The sequence below is a fragment of the Mustela nivalis genome (genome assembly GCF_964662115.1).
Source record: "Mustela nivalis genome assembly, chromosome: 12".
NCBI classification, from domain to species: domain Eukaryota; kingdom Metazoa; phylum Chordata; class Mammalia; order Carnivora; family Mustelidae; genus Mustela; species Mustela nivalis.
In genome coordinates this window covers 8,127,760-8,145,040 of record NC_139031.1, presented here as the reverse complement: position 1 = coordinate 8,145,040, position 17,281 = coordinate 8,127,760, and the positions used below count along the sequence as shown (strand labels likewise).

General features: G+C 36.6%; 1 protein-coding gene across 1 annotated transcript in view; it reads left to right on the top strand.

Annotated features, from left to right (window-relative positions):
* Positions 1-17,281, top strand: part of CNTNAP2 (contactin associated protein 2) — a 1,362,616-nt gene that overhangs the window by 306,330 nt on the left and 1,039,005 nt on the right. The window contains exons 5-7 of the mRNA XM_082693594.1: positions 388-572; positions 6,079-6,222; positions 9,925-10,189. Of these exons, the coding sequence (XP_082549720.1) occupies positions 388-572; positions 6,079-6,222; positions 9,925-10,189 (594 nt within the window). The remainder of the gene's footprint in view (positions 1-387; positions 573-6,078; positions 6,223-9,924; positions 10,190-17,281) is intronic.

Genomic DNA, 17,281 nt, shown 5'->3' with positions numbered 1-17,281 from the left:
CAAGCCAGTCGTGGAGTCAGCCTGAGAATCCAGCCCTGGGTTCCAGCACTGTGAGACACTGACTTTGTAAGGACCCTGTCAAACTTAGCACAATTCATGGCACAGTAAAAAACAAACAAACAAACAAACAAACAACAACAACAACAACAACAAACCCTCATTCTCTTTTTTTCTATTTTTTTAAAGGAGATGTTTTCCATCTTTAATAGCTTTTATGTATTTTGAATATGAAACTATTGTTAGGTAGAGTTCCACGCTGGTTCCCCCAGGCTCGCGTCAGTGGACAGGACTTGAGTGGCGCGCCAGCCCATGGCCCTGATGGAAGCTGGCCGCTGCGCAGAGTCGCTGAGGTGTCACTGCCTCGTTTCTGTTCCTTCCCTGGCTCAGGAAGCAACCAGCTCGGCCCCATCTACGGCCACACGTCCGTGACGACCGGGAGTCTTCTGGATGATCACCACTGGCACTCGGTGGTCATTGAGCGCCAGGGCCGGAGCATCAACCTCACCCTGGACAGGGGCGTGCAGCACTTCCGCACCAACGGAGAGTTCGACTACCTGGACCTGGACTACGAGGTGAGCTGCGGGGCGCGCCTGGTCCTCCGTCTTGAGTGGCTGCCTCGGTCTCCTGCTGGGTCTTTGTGTCCTTGTCAGTCACACGCCTGCCTGCCCCATTTGTTTTATTCTCCAAAGAAAAATTGACCTTCAGCTTGAGGGCCTAATCTATGAACACTGTCATTTCATTCATTTCTAAGTTTGTAATTATGAGTCTTTGAAATATTTTAAAAATCTTGGTACCGAAGTAATCATTTAAAGGGAGCAGACCATTTATCATGTCAGCAGGGCAGTTTATTAAGTCCAGAACAAATATAAGTTGTAATCTTTCCATTGGTAGTTGATGATGGTATAAATCATCTATTATTCTTGAGAATAGATAATATATTATAAATACAGCATTGCCCAATATTTGTTACAAAATATTGACTTAAGAAATCCTGAGTTCTGATTTATATTGTTATTTATGACGTCATGACTATAGATAGTTCTTTTGTTGGGTTCTATTTTCTCAGATATAATTATCATAGAAGAAATAAAGTAAAATATAGAATATTTTAAGAGATTGTCCATAAATAAAAGGACATATTTTATCCTCCAAATGATCAAAGGTCAAAAAGTAATCATATTGGTCCCCTAAAAACTGTATATTCCTGTATTAAACAGATAGGCATTTCAGGTTTTTTAATAAATTATTTAGAGAGCAGTTCAAACTTAAAATACCCACCAAAAATGTTAATCAAATATAGAGATAAGAGTTCTTCAAGATGTTCATCACAGTGTTATATATTCCTAGAGAAAAGGGGTAACACTAAATGAACAAAAAGAGCATAGCAGGAAAATAAATAGGATGAAATACTAGTTAGCGAGGGGTTTCTAAACTTTCTTACTTCATGGAACCCTCAAGGTGTTACTAATTTTTCCACAGCTGTTCTAGACCATTCTGTAATAGTTAAAGTCAGACACCTTAATAAATGTTTGTCTTAACCTCTTGGTAACTATTAAAAAATACAGATAAAATAAATGAAAAATATATTTTATTTAGTTCTTAAAATAACAGTGATTACTTGCTGATGGGTTGAGTGTCCCTGACGGTACAACTCCTCAGATTTTGGAATCCGATTTGACTGCCATCTTCATCTTCTGTTCCACTTTTACTTTTATTGACATGTTTTTATGAGAGAAATGATTAAAAAAAAACCCACCTTCACTAGGACAGGAAATTATTAAAAGCAGTGTAGCAGGTTGTTGGAATGGTGAACTAGCTCAGTCTAGTGTTTCCCATAATGCCCAGAATGTATCAAATATTTTGCGTATCCTTTAAAAATAGAAAGTGTATGGTGGCTGTGACCCTATGAATTTCCTGTGCAAACTCAGTGTGCCTTGTCCTCAGTTTTGAAGTTATTTGTATACATACACACGTATGTGTGTTAATCAGTATCTTACATGAATTTTTAAAAATGTGAAATAGGCTCACGATAAGGTAATTGAAAAAGTTAGGATTTACAATTGTGTTTATTTTCTTTATATACTTAAATAATTTCTAAATTTTCTGTGAGGTGAATATATTATATATATATTCCTAAATAGGAATTTAAAATAGATTATGCTATATAAACCCTGATATTGAGATCTTAACATTAAAATAAATTTAAGCTTATCAGAAAATACCTGTACCTCCCAAAAAAAATCTCCTTAAAGCATAATGATTGTTGCAAGGGAAAGAATATGAAAATCCTAGAAGTTTTATTTTTTTTCTAAATTAGTACATTTCTTGGCTTAGGTGGCTTATCTCCCACTGTATGAGAGAACTTAAAGATGAATTATTTACCTTCCATTAATAAACTTTTGAAGTACCATAGGACAGATGAGGGATCCTGGAACATTAGCAATGGGCAAACACAATTCCAATTTTCAAAAAACAGAACTAAAAATTTGGGGTCATAGACTGTATTGAGTTTGTGATGGAATTCATGAATATTCACGCACACACTCAGGGTCAGCAGTTTCATGGACACTTTGAAGCCCATGAATATACATACCACCTTTGAGAACCTGAGCTGTAGATGACAGCGCCTGAGACATTGTTAGAGGGAGACACTGGGAAGAAAGTCAGATTTACTGATAAAGAATCCTGAGTCCTTTGAGTTGAGTCAGTCCCTCCATGTTTTCACACACACCCCTCTCACTCGTCCATGTAGTAACTAGACTCAGACCTCAAAGGAGGCTTGTTATGAATAACTGAAAACATTCCTGTAGCCCAGGACATTCCAAGGGTTTTAGGGGCTCCCAGGAACTGGGAACAAAGACCAAATATATTATACCACACTGTGATAGGGTATTCCCGTCATATGTAGACATATAAGTAATCTCAAGATTGTACATACTAATGAAAATATAGAGATGAGTTCCTAGTAGCTACTACTTGTGTAATGTGATCTGAAACTATGTAATTTAACAATGGCTCTGTTGAACTGTCTGTGCTCATGAGCTGGTCTGAGCAGGGTTCAGCACATCATAGGGGTAAGTTAATACCTAGCACTATTCCTAGAGATGTACGTCATGAAAGAGGCGGTAGAAAACAAGTTTGCTCCTTTGAATTAGCTCAGTGTGGGCATCTTTTGTGGAAGGTGGCTTAAGAGTTCACCTTATCACCTCCTGGAGCCCAATTATACTGCAAAGTGTGCCAAACGCCATGGGCAGGCAAGCTCCTAGCAGCATGGTACCTGAGAAGGGTACAGAGGTAAACAGATACACATTTTTCTTCTCAGCCAAAGGGCAGAACCGCACACTGATGTTTGGCCCAGCTTCTCTCTTTTCTTCAGCTAAATTCCAGGATAGCCCCTGTGGATGTTATGCCATTGCCTTTGCAATACATTTCTGCTTGGGAGGTAGTGGAAGGAAGTGCCCCTTGATAGTTGTAGAACTCGGCTAGGATTTTAGAAAGAAACTAGGGAGGATTGTAGAGAATCAGTTGCGTGGCTCAGACTGGACCAAAAGTCCTGGGTTTGCGTCTCTTTTTGCTCCTCACTGGTTGTGTGACAGTGGACACATTATAGTCCCCTTTTGGAAAATTAATGTAATAGCACATTTGTCATAGCATTATTATATGAGGAGGCGATAGGAAGGAATAGAAATGACCATATGTATCAGTTATGATTAATTAGACCGCATGTAACAGATGCTCCTTTATTCTCCGCCATATAAAAGGTAGTTGTAGGCGGGGAGCCCTCAGCTCAAATGGCAGCGTCATGGTCATTAAGACCCCAGTCTCCTTTTACCTTGCTGCGCTCCAGTCCCATCGCACATTACTCCCCAGATGGCTGTGCCCACTCCGTCCTGCATTCCACTGGGAAGGAAGAGTAAAGAAGGTTGCGCTCCCTTCCCCTTTTAATTATAGTTTTTGGAGTCACACAGTCTTACTACTTTAATCTTGCAACACCAAAACTGGATTCAGAGGTTGGTAAATGTGGTATCTTGGCTGCAGTGTGCACAGCTGAAAAGCATTCTTATTTTCTTAAAGAAGGTAGGGAAAAAGGACATTGAGAAATATCTAGCCATCTCGGCCACATTTTGTAAACTCTCGGTAGCTAACAAAATAGTCAACGTGATTATTTCATTAAACTCAGGGCTTTTATTGAATGATAATATCATTAATAAGCCAGTTGTATGAGTTATATGAGTGTCTGGTGAGTAATCTAACAATTGCAACAATTTTTTTTTCTTTCTGAATAATTATAACTTCAGGAAATATTTTGTGGCCCAGATACTTCATTTTACTGATGAAAATACATAATCAGGAGAAGCGGCAACCTATTTTCATAGGATTAGCTACATTAGGAATTGGGATTTGAACCCACAGCTCTTAGTTGTCAGGAATTCTGGTAAACCAAGCCTGTGTTGCTTCAGTAGGGCACCTCGGACAGTGATGGAGGACTTGTGCTGAGGGTTGCTCAAAACAGGGAAACATAGGAGTGTTTTTAATCATCATCCCGACAGCACATGGAGAAAGAATGAGACAGTATGTTTAAACTGGTATTTAGTAATAATGTTGAAAATTTGATGCTGCATGTTGTTAAGCATAGATTTTTATTACCATCAACTGGGAAAGAATTGGTAACATGAACCATAGGCAGGAAATAAAGCACTCCACATAATTATAAATTATCAGTAATTCTACCTTTGATATTATGTATACTTATTTAGTACCTAATAAGTTCATTTTAGTGCCCCTTGAAAATATTTTCCTAATAACTACTATTTTAGATTATTCAATGATTTTCCTTTTGTCATTTCTTAATTCTTTTTTATATATTTATTTTCAGTTTTCTCTTCTTTCATGTATAAACTCTATGGCAAATAATACATATTCAACTAACCATTATTAACAAATTTTATTTTAAGTGAGGTCTTTTATTATTTTATATTCTCATAAACTATCATTAATTTGTGCTTTTTTCCATAAAAACTTAGCATCTAAAATGCTATGACACTAAAGAAAAGAACATAATTTGCTAATGGCCTCCTAGAACACAAAGATCTGTGCCTGTGTTTCAAATATGAAGTCTTGACATACAAAAATGTGTTAACACTATTGCTTTCGTTTTCAAAGTTTTATAGGAAAAGTTGATAATGATAACATGGAATAATAATTAAAAGAGAAATAACATCTGGTTCATATATCTTGGTATTGTAGCTCTGGTTAGCATTTAGATTTATTTACCACTATTTCACTATTAGCAGTAAATGTCATGATGGCAATACGTATATTAAATATAATTTTGTATTATAGGAAATTGACACTATGGCACTGTAATTTGGCCAGAGATGTAAGGAAAAAGACATCCTCTCTGTTTATAGGTGATAGTAGACAGAGAATTACAGTAAAGGGCATCCACCGTATTCCGTAGGATTCAGAAGACCTATGATATCTCTAAGCCTGTAGTGCTCAAATAAAAGCCCCCATCTCCTAATATGTTCTTAAACAATGTAGTAATGAGACTTTTTGAACTATTTTCTATATTAAAAATTAGTCTAGTGACTATTTGATTTTAATGGTCATTTAGATTAAAATAAGTCTACATGGTATAGGGTTTATCATTGTATTACAGTAGTACTGGTCTATCTCATGATGACTAGAAGCACTTATTAGTAGTATGTCTTTGATATTCATAAAAACGTGTTTTTGGTATTATGCAATAAAAGAAGGCTGCTAAACAAAATCTTCTAAAACATTTCAGGAAAATTTATGAAATGCTTTTGAGTGGCTACAAAAGATTATTGCTATTTTCTTGTTAATAGTCTGATTTATAGAATTAATAATACTGTTGTATACTTCCGTAACAGCATAATTAATATGCAACAGATTCTGGAGGCAGAAAAAAATGTCTGTATATTCTGGGAGAGATATACAGACGTTGGTTGTATAACTGACCTTAGTTGTATTAATAGTTTTGTCTAATTTATTGTGAATATTTTTTTAAGTTGAATACAGTGTGAATATTTACATTTTTTTCTTTTCTCAAAGATAACCTTTGGAGGCATACCTTTCTCTGGGAAGCCAAGTTCCAGCAGTAGAAAGAACTTCAAAGGCTGCATGGAAAGCATTAATTACAATGGTATCAACATAACTGATCTCGCGAGAAGGAAGAAACTAGAGCCCTCAAATGTGGTAAGATTGTTCACTCCAAAATAGCGGTTCATAGAAAAATCAAAGAAATTTTGTTTTTTTCTGGAGTGTTGAACAACAACAATGTCGTCATAGCATTTGCCATCATGCTTATGTTGGGCTCACAGTGTAAAACTAACTTTAGAATAATCTAAAAAAGTAGATAGTGGGTATACTCTGAAAGTAAATAATGATTTTTGAGTTAAATTAGCTTACAGTAGATGGTAAGCTTTACTTAGATGGGGCACAGGGTTTTGACCCAGTGTTTCTAGATTCCCCATATCAGAAGGATGTGGCTCAGGCATTCCTCGGTGTCTGTTTTGTCCCTGAAGTTCAGCCTGTAAATTGGCAGCATCATGTTTCCAGATGTCTTATCATATATGATATGAGCATCCACCTCCACTTCGTTTGTCATTTAATTCTATATTTTAAAATTGTTATATCGAGGAGCTTTACCATATTCATTTCTTTGTTTCCAAAGATAACTCATCCAGATAAATACAGTTTTTGTGAAAGCCCAAAACATACTAAGTATAGGCAGTTGAATAAGAATTGACTACCATTGGATAGTAAAAGCCGCGGCGTAGACTTAATAGTGATCTTCTTCTAGCTCTGCTGTGAGTCATTCCTAGGTTTAACTCTTTCAAACAGGAGAGCAAAAATTGAAGAACACTCTAGCATACCTGCCTCCCTTTGACACTTCTTAGGATCACTGAAAGATAACAGCTGAGAAGTTCAGTATGTGTTCCCCATGGACCTCCAGGAACAGGAATTAACTTCAACCTACAAGTGTTGTTTTGGGGAGAGTTTGGGATTCCAGAGGCCCACATTTGAGAGCCACTGGCAGTAGATAATGTTAGGAGTGCTTGCATTGTATTCCCAAAGAACTCTGATGGGCTGTTGCCCGACGTATGAGCCTAGGGTTTTCACAAAATGATTGGATAAATAGAAATCCCTTCATGAACGGACAGGAGTTCAGGCTGGGTATGAAAATTAGTAGGCATAAAATCATAATTTAACATGAAATTTTTGTTTAATTATTTTTCTTCAAAATAATAAATTTGTACTGAATAAAATGTTCAACTTTGAAATTATCTCATAAAATATATTGGCTAAAGAGAAAAATAGTAATAGTTCCATTTATAGGCAGCAGGCACTGTGCTAGGAAAACTACTTTTATGACAATCTGAGAACAGGACTACAAAGTAAGTAGAGATGCTATGCACATTTTGTAGATGGGAAAAAAAAAACTGAGATTTTGCCTGGAAAAATAACTTTCCAAGATGATTGAACGTGAGTGGGTCCACAGTGTCTGACCCCCGAGGTCATGGACTCCTTACATACTCTGTTATTTCTTACCTAGAACAGTATTAATACATACCCTCTTTTAAGCTTTGGCTAAAACAGCACCAGGTCTTTTTGTTTTCTCAGAAATCATTGCTTAATATAAAAAGGTATAGAATCCAAATCATCAGAATACTTTCTCTATTTTTTGCACCTTTAAGAAGAGGTAAAATATTATTTCTGCCCAAACCTCCCAGTTGGTCCTGAGATGCACTCATTAGGTACCTGAATTATAAAGAATTTTACTATGGAGGCTCAATCCTAGAGCAGCTTTAACTGCAAAATATATTGTGGTTGTAAGTGCTATTTTAGCTTGAGTAACAAAGATATTTAGTAAAGCATAAATTATCTATATCATATTTCTTGAAATAGAATGAGCAGACTTAGAATAAACTTTTAAACAAAAATATATGTACATATTAACATTTTAGACAGACTAAAGTGGGACATTTTGTAATTACCTGTAAAAGGACAAATATTTATGAAGGAAATTTGCTTTAAAAGATCTGCATTAAAAGATTTCAGGTGGCTGGGGCACCTGGGTGGCTCAGTGGGTTAAAGCCTCTGCCTTCGGCTCAGGTCATGATCTCAAGGTCCTGGGATGGAGGCCCGCATCGGGCTCTCTGCTCCGCAGGGAGCCTGCTTCTTCCCTCTCTCTCTGCCTGCCTCTCTGCCTACTTGTGATCTCTCTCTCTATCAAATAAATAATCAAAATATTGTTTAAAAATGTCAGGTGGTTGTATTTCAGTGAAAGTGATTCAACAATCATCTTGCACTCATTTCCATGCACGCACCCATTCCCTAATATTTGTCCACAGTCTCTTGGACAGCTACTTGAGTGTAATCTGCAACCAGCATCCAGAGGCAGGAAGAGACAGAAGAAAGAGACCTACCACCCCACATTGGTAGGTGGCAGGTTTAATAAGCAAGGGAACGTCTAGGCTTGTCCTGGGAAGCCCCAAGATGAGTACATCTCTGCACTTGCTTGCCACGTCTTAAAAGTTTACATAGAGGTCCTAACTGGATTCAGTTATGGATACAGAAGGCCATCACCAGTTCAGTACCAGGTCACATAGCTTCTACACCACATCTCCAGATCAAGCCTGTATCTTGGTGTGGGGAACACGCATTTCGAGTACTGCAGAGGAATCTCCAGTTGTCTGAGTCCTGCCCATGGGTTAACTGGCAAAGTCTTCTTGATGACCCCTGCCAATACCTCATTATACATTGAGTTCAGCACCTTTACCCAGAAAGGACCTTTAATTTTGTTGGGAGACATTCCCTGCAACATGGGTATGTGGTCAGTTATAACATCTTAATTATTAGGCAAAGGCAGTTCTTTTCATCAGTAAAAGTAAGTAGTTAAAAATAATTACCTGTGAAGCTACAATGCAAATTTAGTTTGAATATTAATTCAGAGGGACAGCCTGCCTTGGCTGTAACGGTTAATGTGCTGAAATGGAAGAAAGATCCATCTAAACCTAGATATCTTGTGGTGTCGTGTTGTTGTGAATAAGTAATTGAAGGACCAGATGAAAATGTGAACAAATTGTCTTGCTCAGAATACTACGGTGGGTTCAAAGAAGTCAGAAGCAAACGTAGATTTCCAGACCTTTAAAAGGAAGGTACTAACGCACTGGAATACAACATTTAGTGTGTCTGAATGGAAAATCAAAATATTTTGGAACAGAGTAGAAAGAGAGTAAGAAGAAAGGAATAGGCTTCAGTTATCACAAGTTAGTTTTCATTTTGTACATTCATACTACTATTTTCAGAGGCATGAATTCATTATAATGCATGCACACTTCAAGGGAATTTAATATAACAATAATCTGAAATAATCACAATTATGCTGATGGTACCCAGTTAATATTAATTCATATGTATTAGGTATGGGGATAAAAACCAGGAATATTTATCCCATATTATCAATTAATAAATAACAACCAAATGACCATAGTTCATCGTGAGACTAGTAATATATGAATGAACACTGATCGCAGGCCATCCAGGAGACGATGGTGGCATCTCCTTGACCGAGGCATTGTCAGCTTTCTGCCTTCTTTAGAAAGTCCAGAGGTTCACACTCACGCCCACCACACAGGGACACACCCCCTCCCATCAGGCTATCAGTCTGTTGATTCTATGGTAGATGGTCCTTGTTAACTCCTCGTCTTGACAGCCGGCTGCTGCGCCCTGTTAGACACACCGTCCGAGCAGAGTGCTGCCGGCCTGTCTGGGTGCCCAACCTAATCATGGCACTGCGTTTGCGAGTTGGGCGCAAGCTCAGGCTCTGCTCTGACATCAGTAGCCTTTAGCTTTGTTTGCATTTGTCTCAAAGCGCGCTCTTTTGTCTTCCAGGGAAATTTGAGTTTCTCGTGTGTGGAGCCCTACACAGTGCCTGTCTTTTTCAATGCTACCAGTTACCTGGAGGTGCCAGGACGGCCGAACCAGGACCTGTTTTCAGTCAGTTTCCAGTTCAGGACTTGGAACCCAAATGGTCTCCTGCTTTTCAGTCAGTTTGCAGATAATTTGGGCAATGTGGAGATTGACCTCACGGAAAGCAAAGTTGGTGTTCACATCAATGTCACGCAGACGAAGATGAGCCAAATAGACATCTCCTCAGGTTAGTGCAGTCGGTTTGCTGTTTGCTTTGGAAACTGCTGTTAGGATTCCCACAGCTAACATTGCTTTTGTTTTGTTGGTGTTGCGTCCTCCAGGTTGTTTGGATTCAGACTTGGTGTGAGATTCTTACTTGCCTGCCCGGAGTATTGATTGAATAAGAGAATCTTGAAAACTGGCTCAGAGGGTGAGGGGTGGGCGAGGAAGAAAGTTGGTTGAGACTGTCTCAGAGCACCAAGATCTTCTCTTGCTGAGACATGCTAGTTCACATTAATAGGGCCATGCACATTACTCTAGGGGAATATTTTATGTTTACAAAGAATGTCTATTTTACTGACATAAGAGTGTCTGGTACTGTTTGACTTTATGGACATTCGAATACCTTTTACTATTAGTAGCAAGTATAAATTAATTTAATTATGACTTTAGAGGTATATGCAACTGCTTGAATCAAAACCTCAAAGTGATTTCTAAATTTATGTAGATTTTTGGGAAAAACAACAACAAGAGGTAAGTACAAAGAGGAATGAAAAGATGTATGGATCAACTGAGGGAAGACTGTCTGGGTTTGACAGGGTAATTTTTAAAATTGACTTCACAGCAATATAATAAACTGAGGCTTGGGTAATACTGTTGTTAATTGAACAAACATAGCAACTTTGGATATTCTTTGATTAATATGATACAAAGAAAGCTGGGATAGCAAAATGAGATGTTGCAGACAAATAGTCATGACAGGGGACTCTTAAAGACTAAAAGTTTTCATCAAATGTCTTTAGATGTTCCTTGCAGTAGATGTTTTTATTTTGTGAAGAACTACTTAGAAGATAGAGAAAATTGACATTAACTGAGCAGCTTGTACAAATGTACCAAATACTGAGAGAGGAAGTTCATAATAAAAAAATTCTCAATTGCATGGCTGCTTACTCTGATGTCGAAATATTCCATGTTCACTTGGGTCACCATTAGAAACTCGATACGGTTTCTAACACGTTACACTGTCTGTGTCCATGTCATTTCCCTGTAGGCTGTCAGCTCTTTGAGGGCATAGGCTGTGTCTAGCATATGGAAGAGCACCTGTACAGTAGAGTTGCTCTGGGAAGGTTCGTGGAATTAACACTGTGGCCCTTTAATCTGGTGTTCACTAACAGAATGTTTCCTGCTGAAGGATATGTGTTCTTTCATGAAATAGACTTTATGTTTCTTTAGGGCATGGTTGTATAGACTGTTACTGAGAAGGATTCAAGAAAGATATAGGGACCATGATATCAGAGGTGTGTCTGAATTATTGAACTCAAAAGCCATTGTGTACCTAGAGATTTGCTTTTTCTGTTTTTGCTTTGTTAGTTTTGCTTTCCCCTGAATGTTTGGAGTCAAAATGATTGATCAACCATATTTTATCACTGCTTCCCAGTATAAACTCACCTGGGGAGATTTAGAGCAAATAGAAAATATCTGGAGAGAGCAGAAAAACACATAAAACAAATACACATACAAATATTTACCACAGTTGGAAAACATCCCATTAGATTTTATTATGATTAATGATTCTTTTCTAATGACTAAAAGCATAAAAATATAAGTATGAAGGTCTCCCTCCCTTTTGACTTTCTCTGAACAAACCCAAATTTCTGGTGATTTTCCATGTAACAGGAACCATCATAATGGAAATAATAGGACCATAAATATTGATCAATAAACATTTCCTAATTTAATCTGGTCTAATTTAAGACTCTAAGATACTTTCATCTAATTTAAGCTATGTTTATGAAAAACTAAAAGGAAGAAAGAAGAAAGGAATCTAATATGCAATTACTAATTTACCTTAACAAATTTGCTTAAGTATGAGAAAACTGGACTTAAGAAATTTTTGTTAATTTAGCTAAGAATCTGTGCAAATTAAGGGAAACTGATAGGAAATCTCAACATGTCGGTAACCTTGGTCTTACATATTTTAATGAAAATACCTTACTGTTCCAAATATTTATTTTTCCTATACACAGAGTGGAAACCATGATCTTAACAGTTATCATTGCTCAAGTGTCAGAAAGATTTATAAGTAAATATAGATGCACATACATTTTTAAAAGTTATATCTTATATTCATTTATACTGTGTTTATTAAAAAATAAAGGAAAGAAAGAACAAAAGAATCCGATATATGACTACATTCATTAATCCATCCTGTAAATATAAATGGAGTCCATAGAAGGCAGTTTTCATCTGTATTTAAAGGTACTTTACCAAATTCAATTAAATATATGAGTAACTTAGTGTAAGTAGCAATACTGAGAAAATAATTTAGAAAGCTAAGGTAACTGAGGGCACTAATGTTTGCTTTAACAAAGGGAAATAGTTCTGTATTATGTCTACCTTATTCTTAGCAGCAGCATAAACACTGAAGTCTGTCAGTCCCTTTTTACTTTATTTTTAAAATAGCTTGGTTGTAAAAATGTAGAAGATACACAAAATTTAGAAGAGGAAAGCAGCCACTGCTAGCATTTCCATGTACAATGCACTCATGTACACGTAAACACTGTTCAGTCGTGTATCGAGAAGTCGTTACAGAGACACTCAGGTAGTGCCTGTCATTAAGTACTTGTAACTTGGTTTTATTTTCAGTGAGTAAGTTCTGTGGTCCGAGATGAAGCTAATTTAAGTGGTTCAAAAGGCTTTTTATTCTGTCTTGAACAACATTGTTCTTTGATGATAAAGTCAAACTAAAGCCTATAAGTTAGTAGTCAATATATTTTTCACCCTCCTTGTATTTTTCCCCTCTGTGTTGTGATTGATTACAGGTCTCCTTAGTTTTGACAGTAGACTCAGCTTGTAAAATTCAGTCAAACTCTGAGTAACCTTGACTTTGCAGAGTGGGTTATCTTCCTGTGAAAATATTTTCCAAGTCACAATAATCAACTTTTATAAAACACCTCATTATGTTTATTTCTATTTAGAATGATACTTAGATTTATGCTTCTCCTTTGGCTTTAAGTAAGTAGTAAAGGGGAAGAAAAGTACTAAAAGGGTCGGATGCATACTGTTTAACATTCAGATCAGAACCCTGGAGAAGGCGCCCTAGAACTGTGTTTTAAAAATTATTTGGGGTTTTTAAAATTTGTTTTTCCAGTTTTTTGGGGGTAGGATTAACAAATTCAAATTACATATATCTACACGTTGTACAGATTGTATAATGTGATTTTTTTAATGTGTATGTAATACATTGTGAAATAATTACCACGGTCAAGTTAATTAACACTTTTTGTGTATATGTGTGTGTATATGTGTGTGTTTGTGTGCAATACACAGTGAGGACACTTAAGATCTATTGTCTTAGCAAATTTCAAGTATACAGTGCAGTATTATTATTATTATTATTATTAAGGATTTTATTTATTTATTTGACAGAGATCACAAGTAGGCAGAGAGGCGGGGCGGGGGGGGCAGGTTCACCGCCGAGCAGAAAACCTGATGTGGGGCTCAATCCCAGAACACTGGGATCATGACCTGAGCAGAAGGCAGAGGCTTTTATCCACTGAGCCACCCAGGCGCCCCTACAGTGCACTATTATTAAGTATAATCACCATTGCTATACGTTAGATTCCCTGGAACTTGTTCCTCTCGTAACTGAAAGTTTGTACCTTTTGAGCAACATTTTCCCATTTCTCCCACCCTCCAGCCTTTGGCAACAATCATTCTACTCTTTGGTTCTATGAATTTTCCTTTTTTCAGATTTTACATAAAAGTGAGATCATACAGTATTTGCCTTTGTGTATTTGGCTTATATCATTTAGCATAAGATCTCCCAGATTCAAATGATTTTGATCAAAACACAGAAAACATAAGAAAACATTTTATATTGCACTCAATACCTACTGAAACTCAGTCTGCTGCTTTAGATGCACTCTTACTGTTTTTGTGGGGTTTTTTTTTCTCTTTTTTTTCATTAAATTTTTCATGACCCATCAACTGATTTAATGACCTAAAAACAAGGTCATGGTTTAGAAAACATTGACCTACAAATCTGTCTTCTCATTTGAAGAGTTGGAATTTTTTAAAGTTCTAGTTGCTTGGAGGTATTTACACTGTCAGTTCATTTTGGAAAACTAAATGTAGCTTCTAGGAACAATATAACAGTATTATAATGGTAGTAAAAATGTATGTTTGATGTATATTTAAAAAAAAAAACCTACCTACCATTTAAAATAAGGTTTTTACTGCAAAATTCCCAAATTTTATGCTATTAAATTATATACAGGTGTTTACAATAATACTCTAATGTTGTGGTCTACTCATATTAATAAGGTCATAAAATGTGACTCAGAATTTATATAGTGGAAGGGAAGTGATTTCTATTAATTATTTTTCTTACCTATTGGGAAAAAAAAATCAGTTTCTAGCCACATAAACAAAGCCTTTTAGAAAAGGCATTCAGAAAATGCACTGTTTCTAAATCTGCTGTTTACTAGCTGAAGTATTAGAACCTTGTTTGTTTATATAGATGCTGCTTCAGTTTTAGAATGACTTTCAGCATCTGCACTGCCTCAGAAAGCTGTATTCAGTCAAGATCATCTTTGTTTGTATTTCTGTCTCTACAGAAAATCTTTGTAAGGCCTTGTTTTATTTTTGTTTTATTACAGTGTCCTTTGTATATCTTTTGAGTTGCATTTGGGTGTGTTAAGGGAAGATGTCTTAGTCTAATCGGACTCCTGCACCAAAATATATTGGATGGTTTAAGCAACGGACATTTATTCCTCAGAGTTCTGGAAGGTAGAAACCTGCCATCAGGGTGCTGACGTAGTTGAATCCCACCCTGACATAGTTGAATTCTGCTAAAGAAGGCCGTCTTCCAAGTCACAGACTGCTATTTTCATTAGCTGACTTTGGGGCTTGAGAGCTCTGTGGGGTCTCTTTCTGTAACAACACTAACCCATTCATGAGGCCTCCAGTTCATGACCCAAGCACCTTCCACAGGCCACCCTGGGCATTAGAATTTCAACATATGAGTTTGTAGGGGGCGGATGCAAACATTCAGAACATAACAGAAGGAGTAGACATTTTCTTGGCTTCGGGTATAGCTGGGGAACTGGGTGGTAAATACTGGCGTGTTTCCAGTTCATTGTTGGCAAATGCATTTCCCTGGAACCGCTCCTGGCACAATCTATCCTAAGCAATTAGAGTATCTCTTCTCTTGATTTTATGAACATTTGAAAATGGAGTTAGTACATTAATTCTGGAAAGAATTAATTCATACCAATTTTGAAAGTTCCGTGATAAGTTGCATCATGAGGTTGGTTTCTTTTTCATCACATAAGAAAAAAAATGTGTAGTTTGCAGTACTGTTTTTTGTGTTCTGCTTATTGAGATATGATTTTCAGCTCTCTGATTTCAAACTGCAGATATTATTTCAGGATTTCTTCAAATGAATTTTTACAACTCAGTGCACCTGGGTGGCTCAGTCAGTTTGGGTTCTGCCTTCAGCTCAGGTCATGATCCCAGGGTCCTCGGATAGAGCCTTGCATCAAGCTCCTTGCTGGGCGGGGAGCCTGCTTCTCCTTCTCCCTCTGCCACTCCTCCCGCTTGTGCTCACTCTCGCTCTCATGCTCTCTCCGTCAAATAAATAAAACCTTTAAAAAAGAAAAGGGATTTTTACAACCTAAAAATTAAATAGTGTTTATCTAGGCATACTTCACATACTTCAAGTGATTTACTTTTTACAATGCAAAATGATTGGAGACCTATTTAGTAGTGTATATTATAGTCCTTAATTCAAATTAAAATCATAATTAATGGAAGCCTTAAAAAATGTTATTCACCTTGAGTATTAAATTTGTATCATTCTGATTCTAAAGAAATAAAGAAGTACACAGAGATATTTATCACAACGTATATAAAATAATAAAAGTAATAGAAAACAAACTAGGTGTTTTAAATGAAGAGTTGCCTTTAAAAGCTGTATTGTCAAATGGAGCACTATTATGTCACTAGAAATCATGTTTCTCAAATAAAATTTAATACCATTGGAAATATAATATAGTGAATTAATATGTTAATGAAATTTGTATTGAATATGATCCCAACATTATTATTAGAAATATATAGATAGCTAAAAAGCAGTTCAGAATGGAAAAAAAAAAAATCTGAATAATACTAATTATCTCTAATTGGTGGGTGATTGTTCCCATTACTAACATTTTTTCATTACTAACATCTTAATACATTTTCCATAATACCCACATTTTCTACAATAAATTTCAATTGCTGTTAAAACAAAACAAAACAAAAAAGGTGTACTATAAAATAATTGAGGATAAAATGATATTCCAAAAAGTATAATGGTTAACCACATTATGAATGGAAATTACATAGACAAAGTTATATCGATTCAAAAATTCTAGTTTCTCTACTTAACTAGAAGCAGATAGTCGATTTTTAAAAAGTTTGTCCTCAAACAGTGAGCTCCAATTTAATTCCCTTAATGGCATTTATGTAACAAATGGAGCCTGATGTGAAAGACAATATGGCTCTGGATTCTGAGAAAGCTTAGAGCCTGGGGAGGGCTGATTCCTAGAGCTCCCTGCTCACTTTGATTCCGAATCTAGATTTGTGCCTGGCCCGCACACCTCCTCTGGTTAAGTAAAAGACAAAAGTGGGAAGGATGTAGGTCTATAGACACAGATCTATAGATTAAATATAGATAACCTTGGACAAATCTACAACACCATTTGCTGATATTTTTCTCCCCAATTCACAAGCAGACTGGCTGTGAGAGCCACATGGTACCAAGTGAAAAGCATTTGAGTGAATGGTATGCTGCTCCTGGGTAGCTTCACCTAGCTGACTTTTTATTATATTTCAATTCCCAACGTGGCTGTACTATCATCATGCAAGCTGAGTGGAAATCTACCTTTAATTATACTTCAGTGCATGCTGGTGCATTTTCACATCAATAGAAGCATTATATTCCGACATGAAAGCAGAAAGAGGCTGGGGGGGAAAGTTTTGTGGTATTAGGTATTGACTTATTCTTTAGGAAGCAAAGGGGACATTTTAATTTATAATCACACTCCAGGATACCATACCTACTCTAGTTTCTACA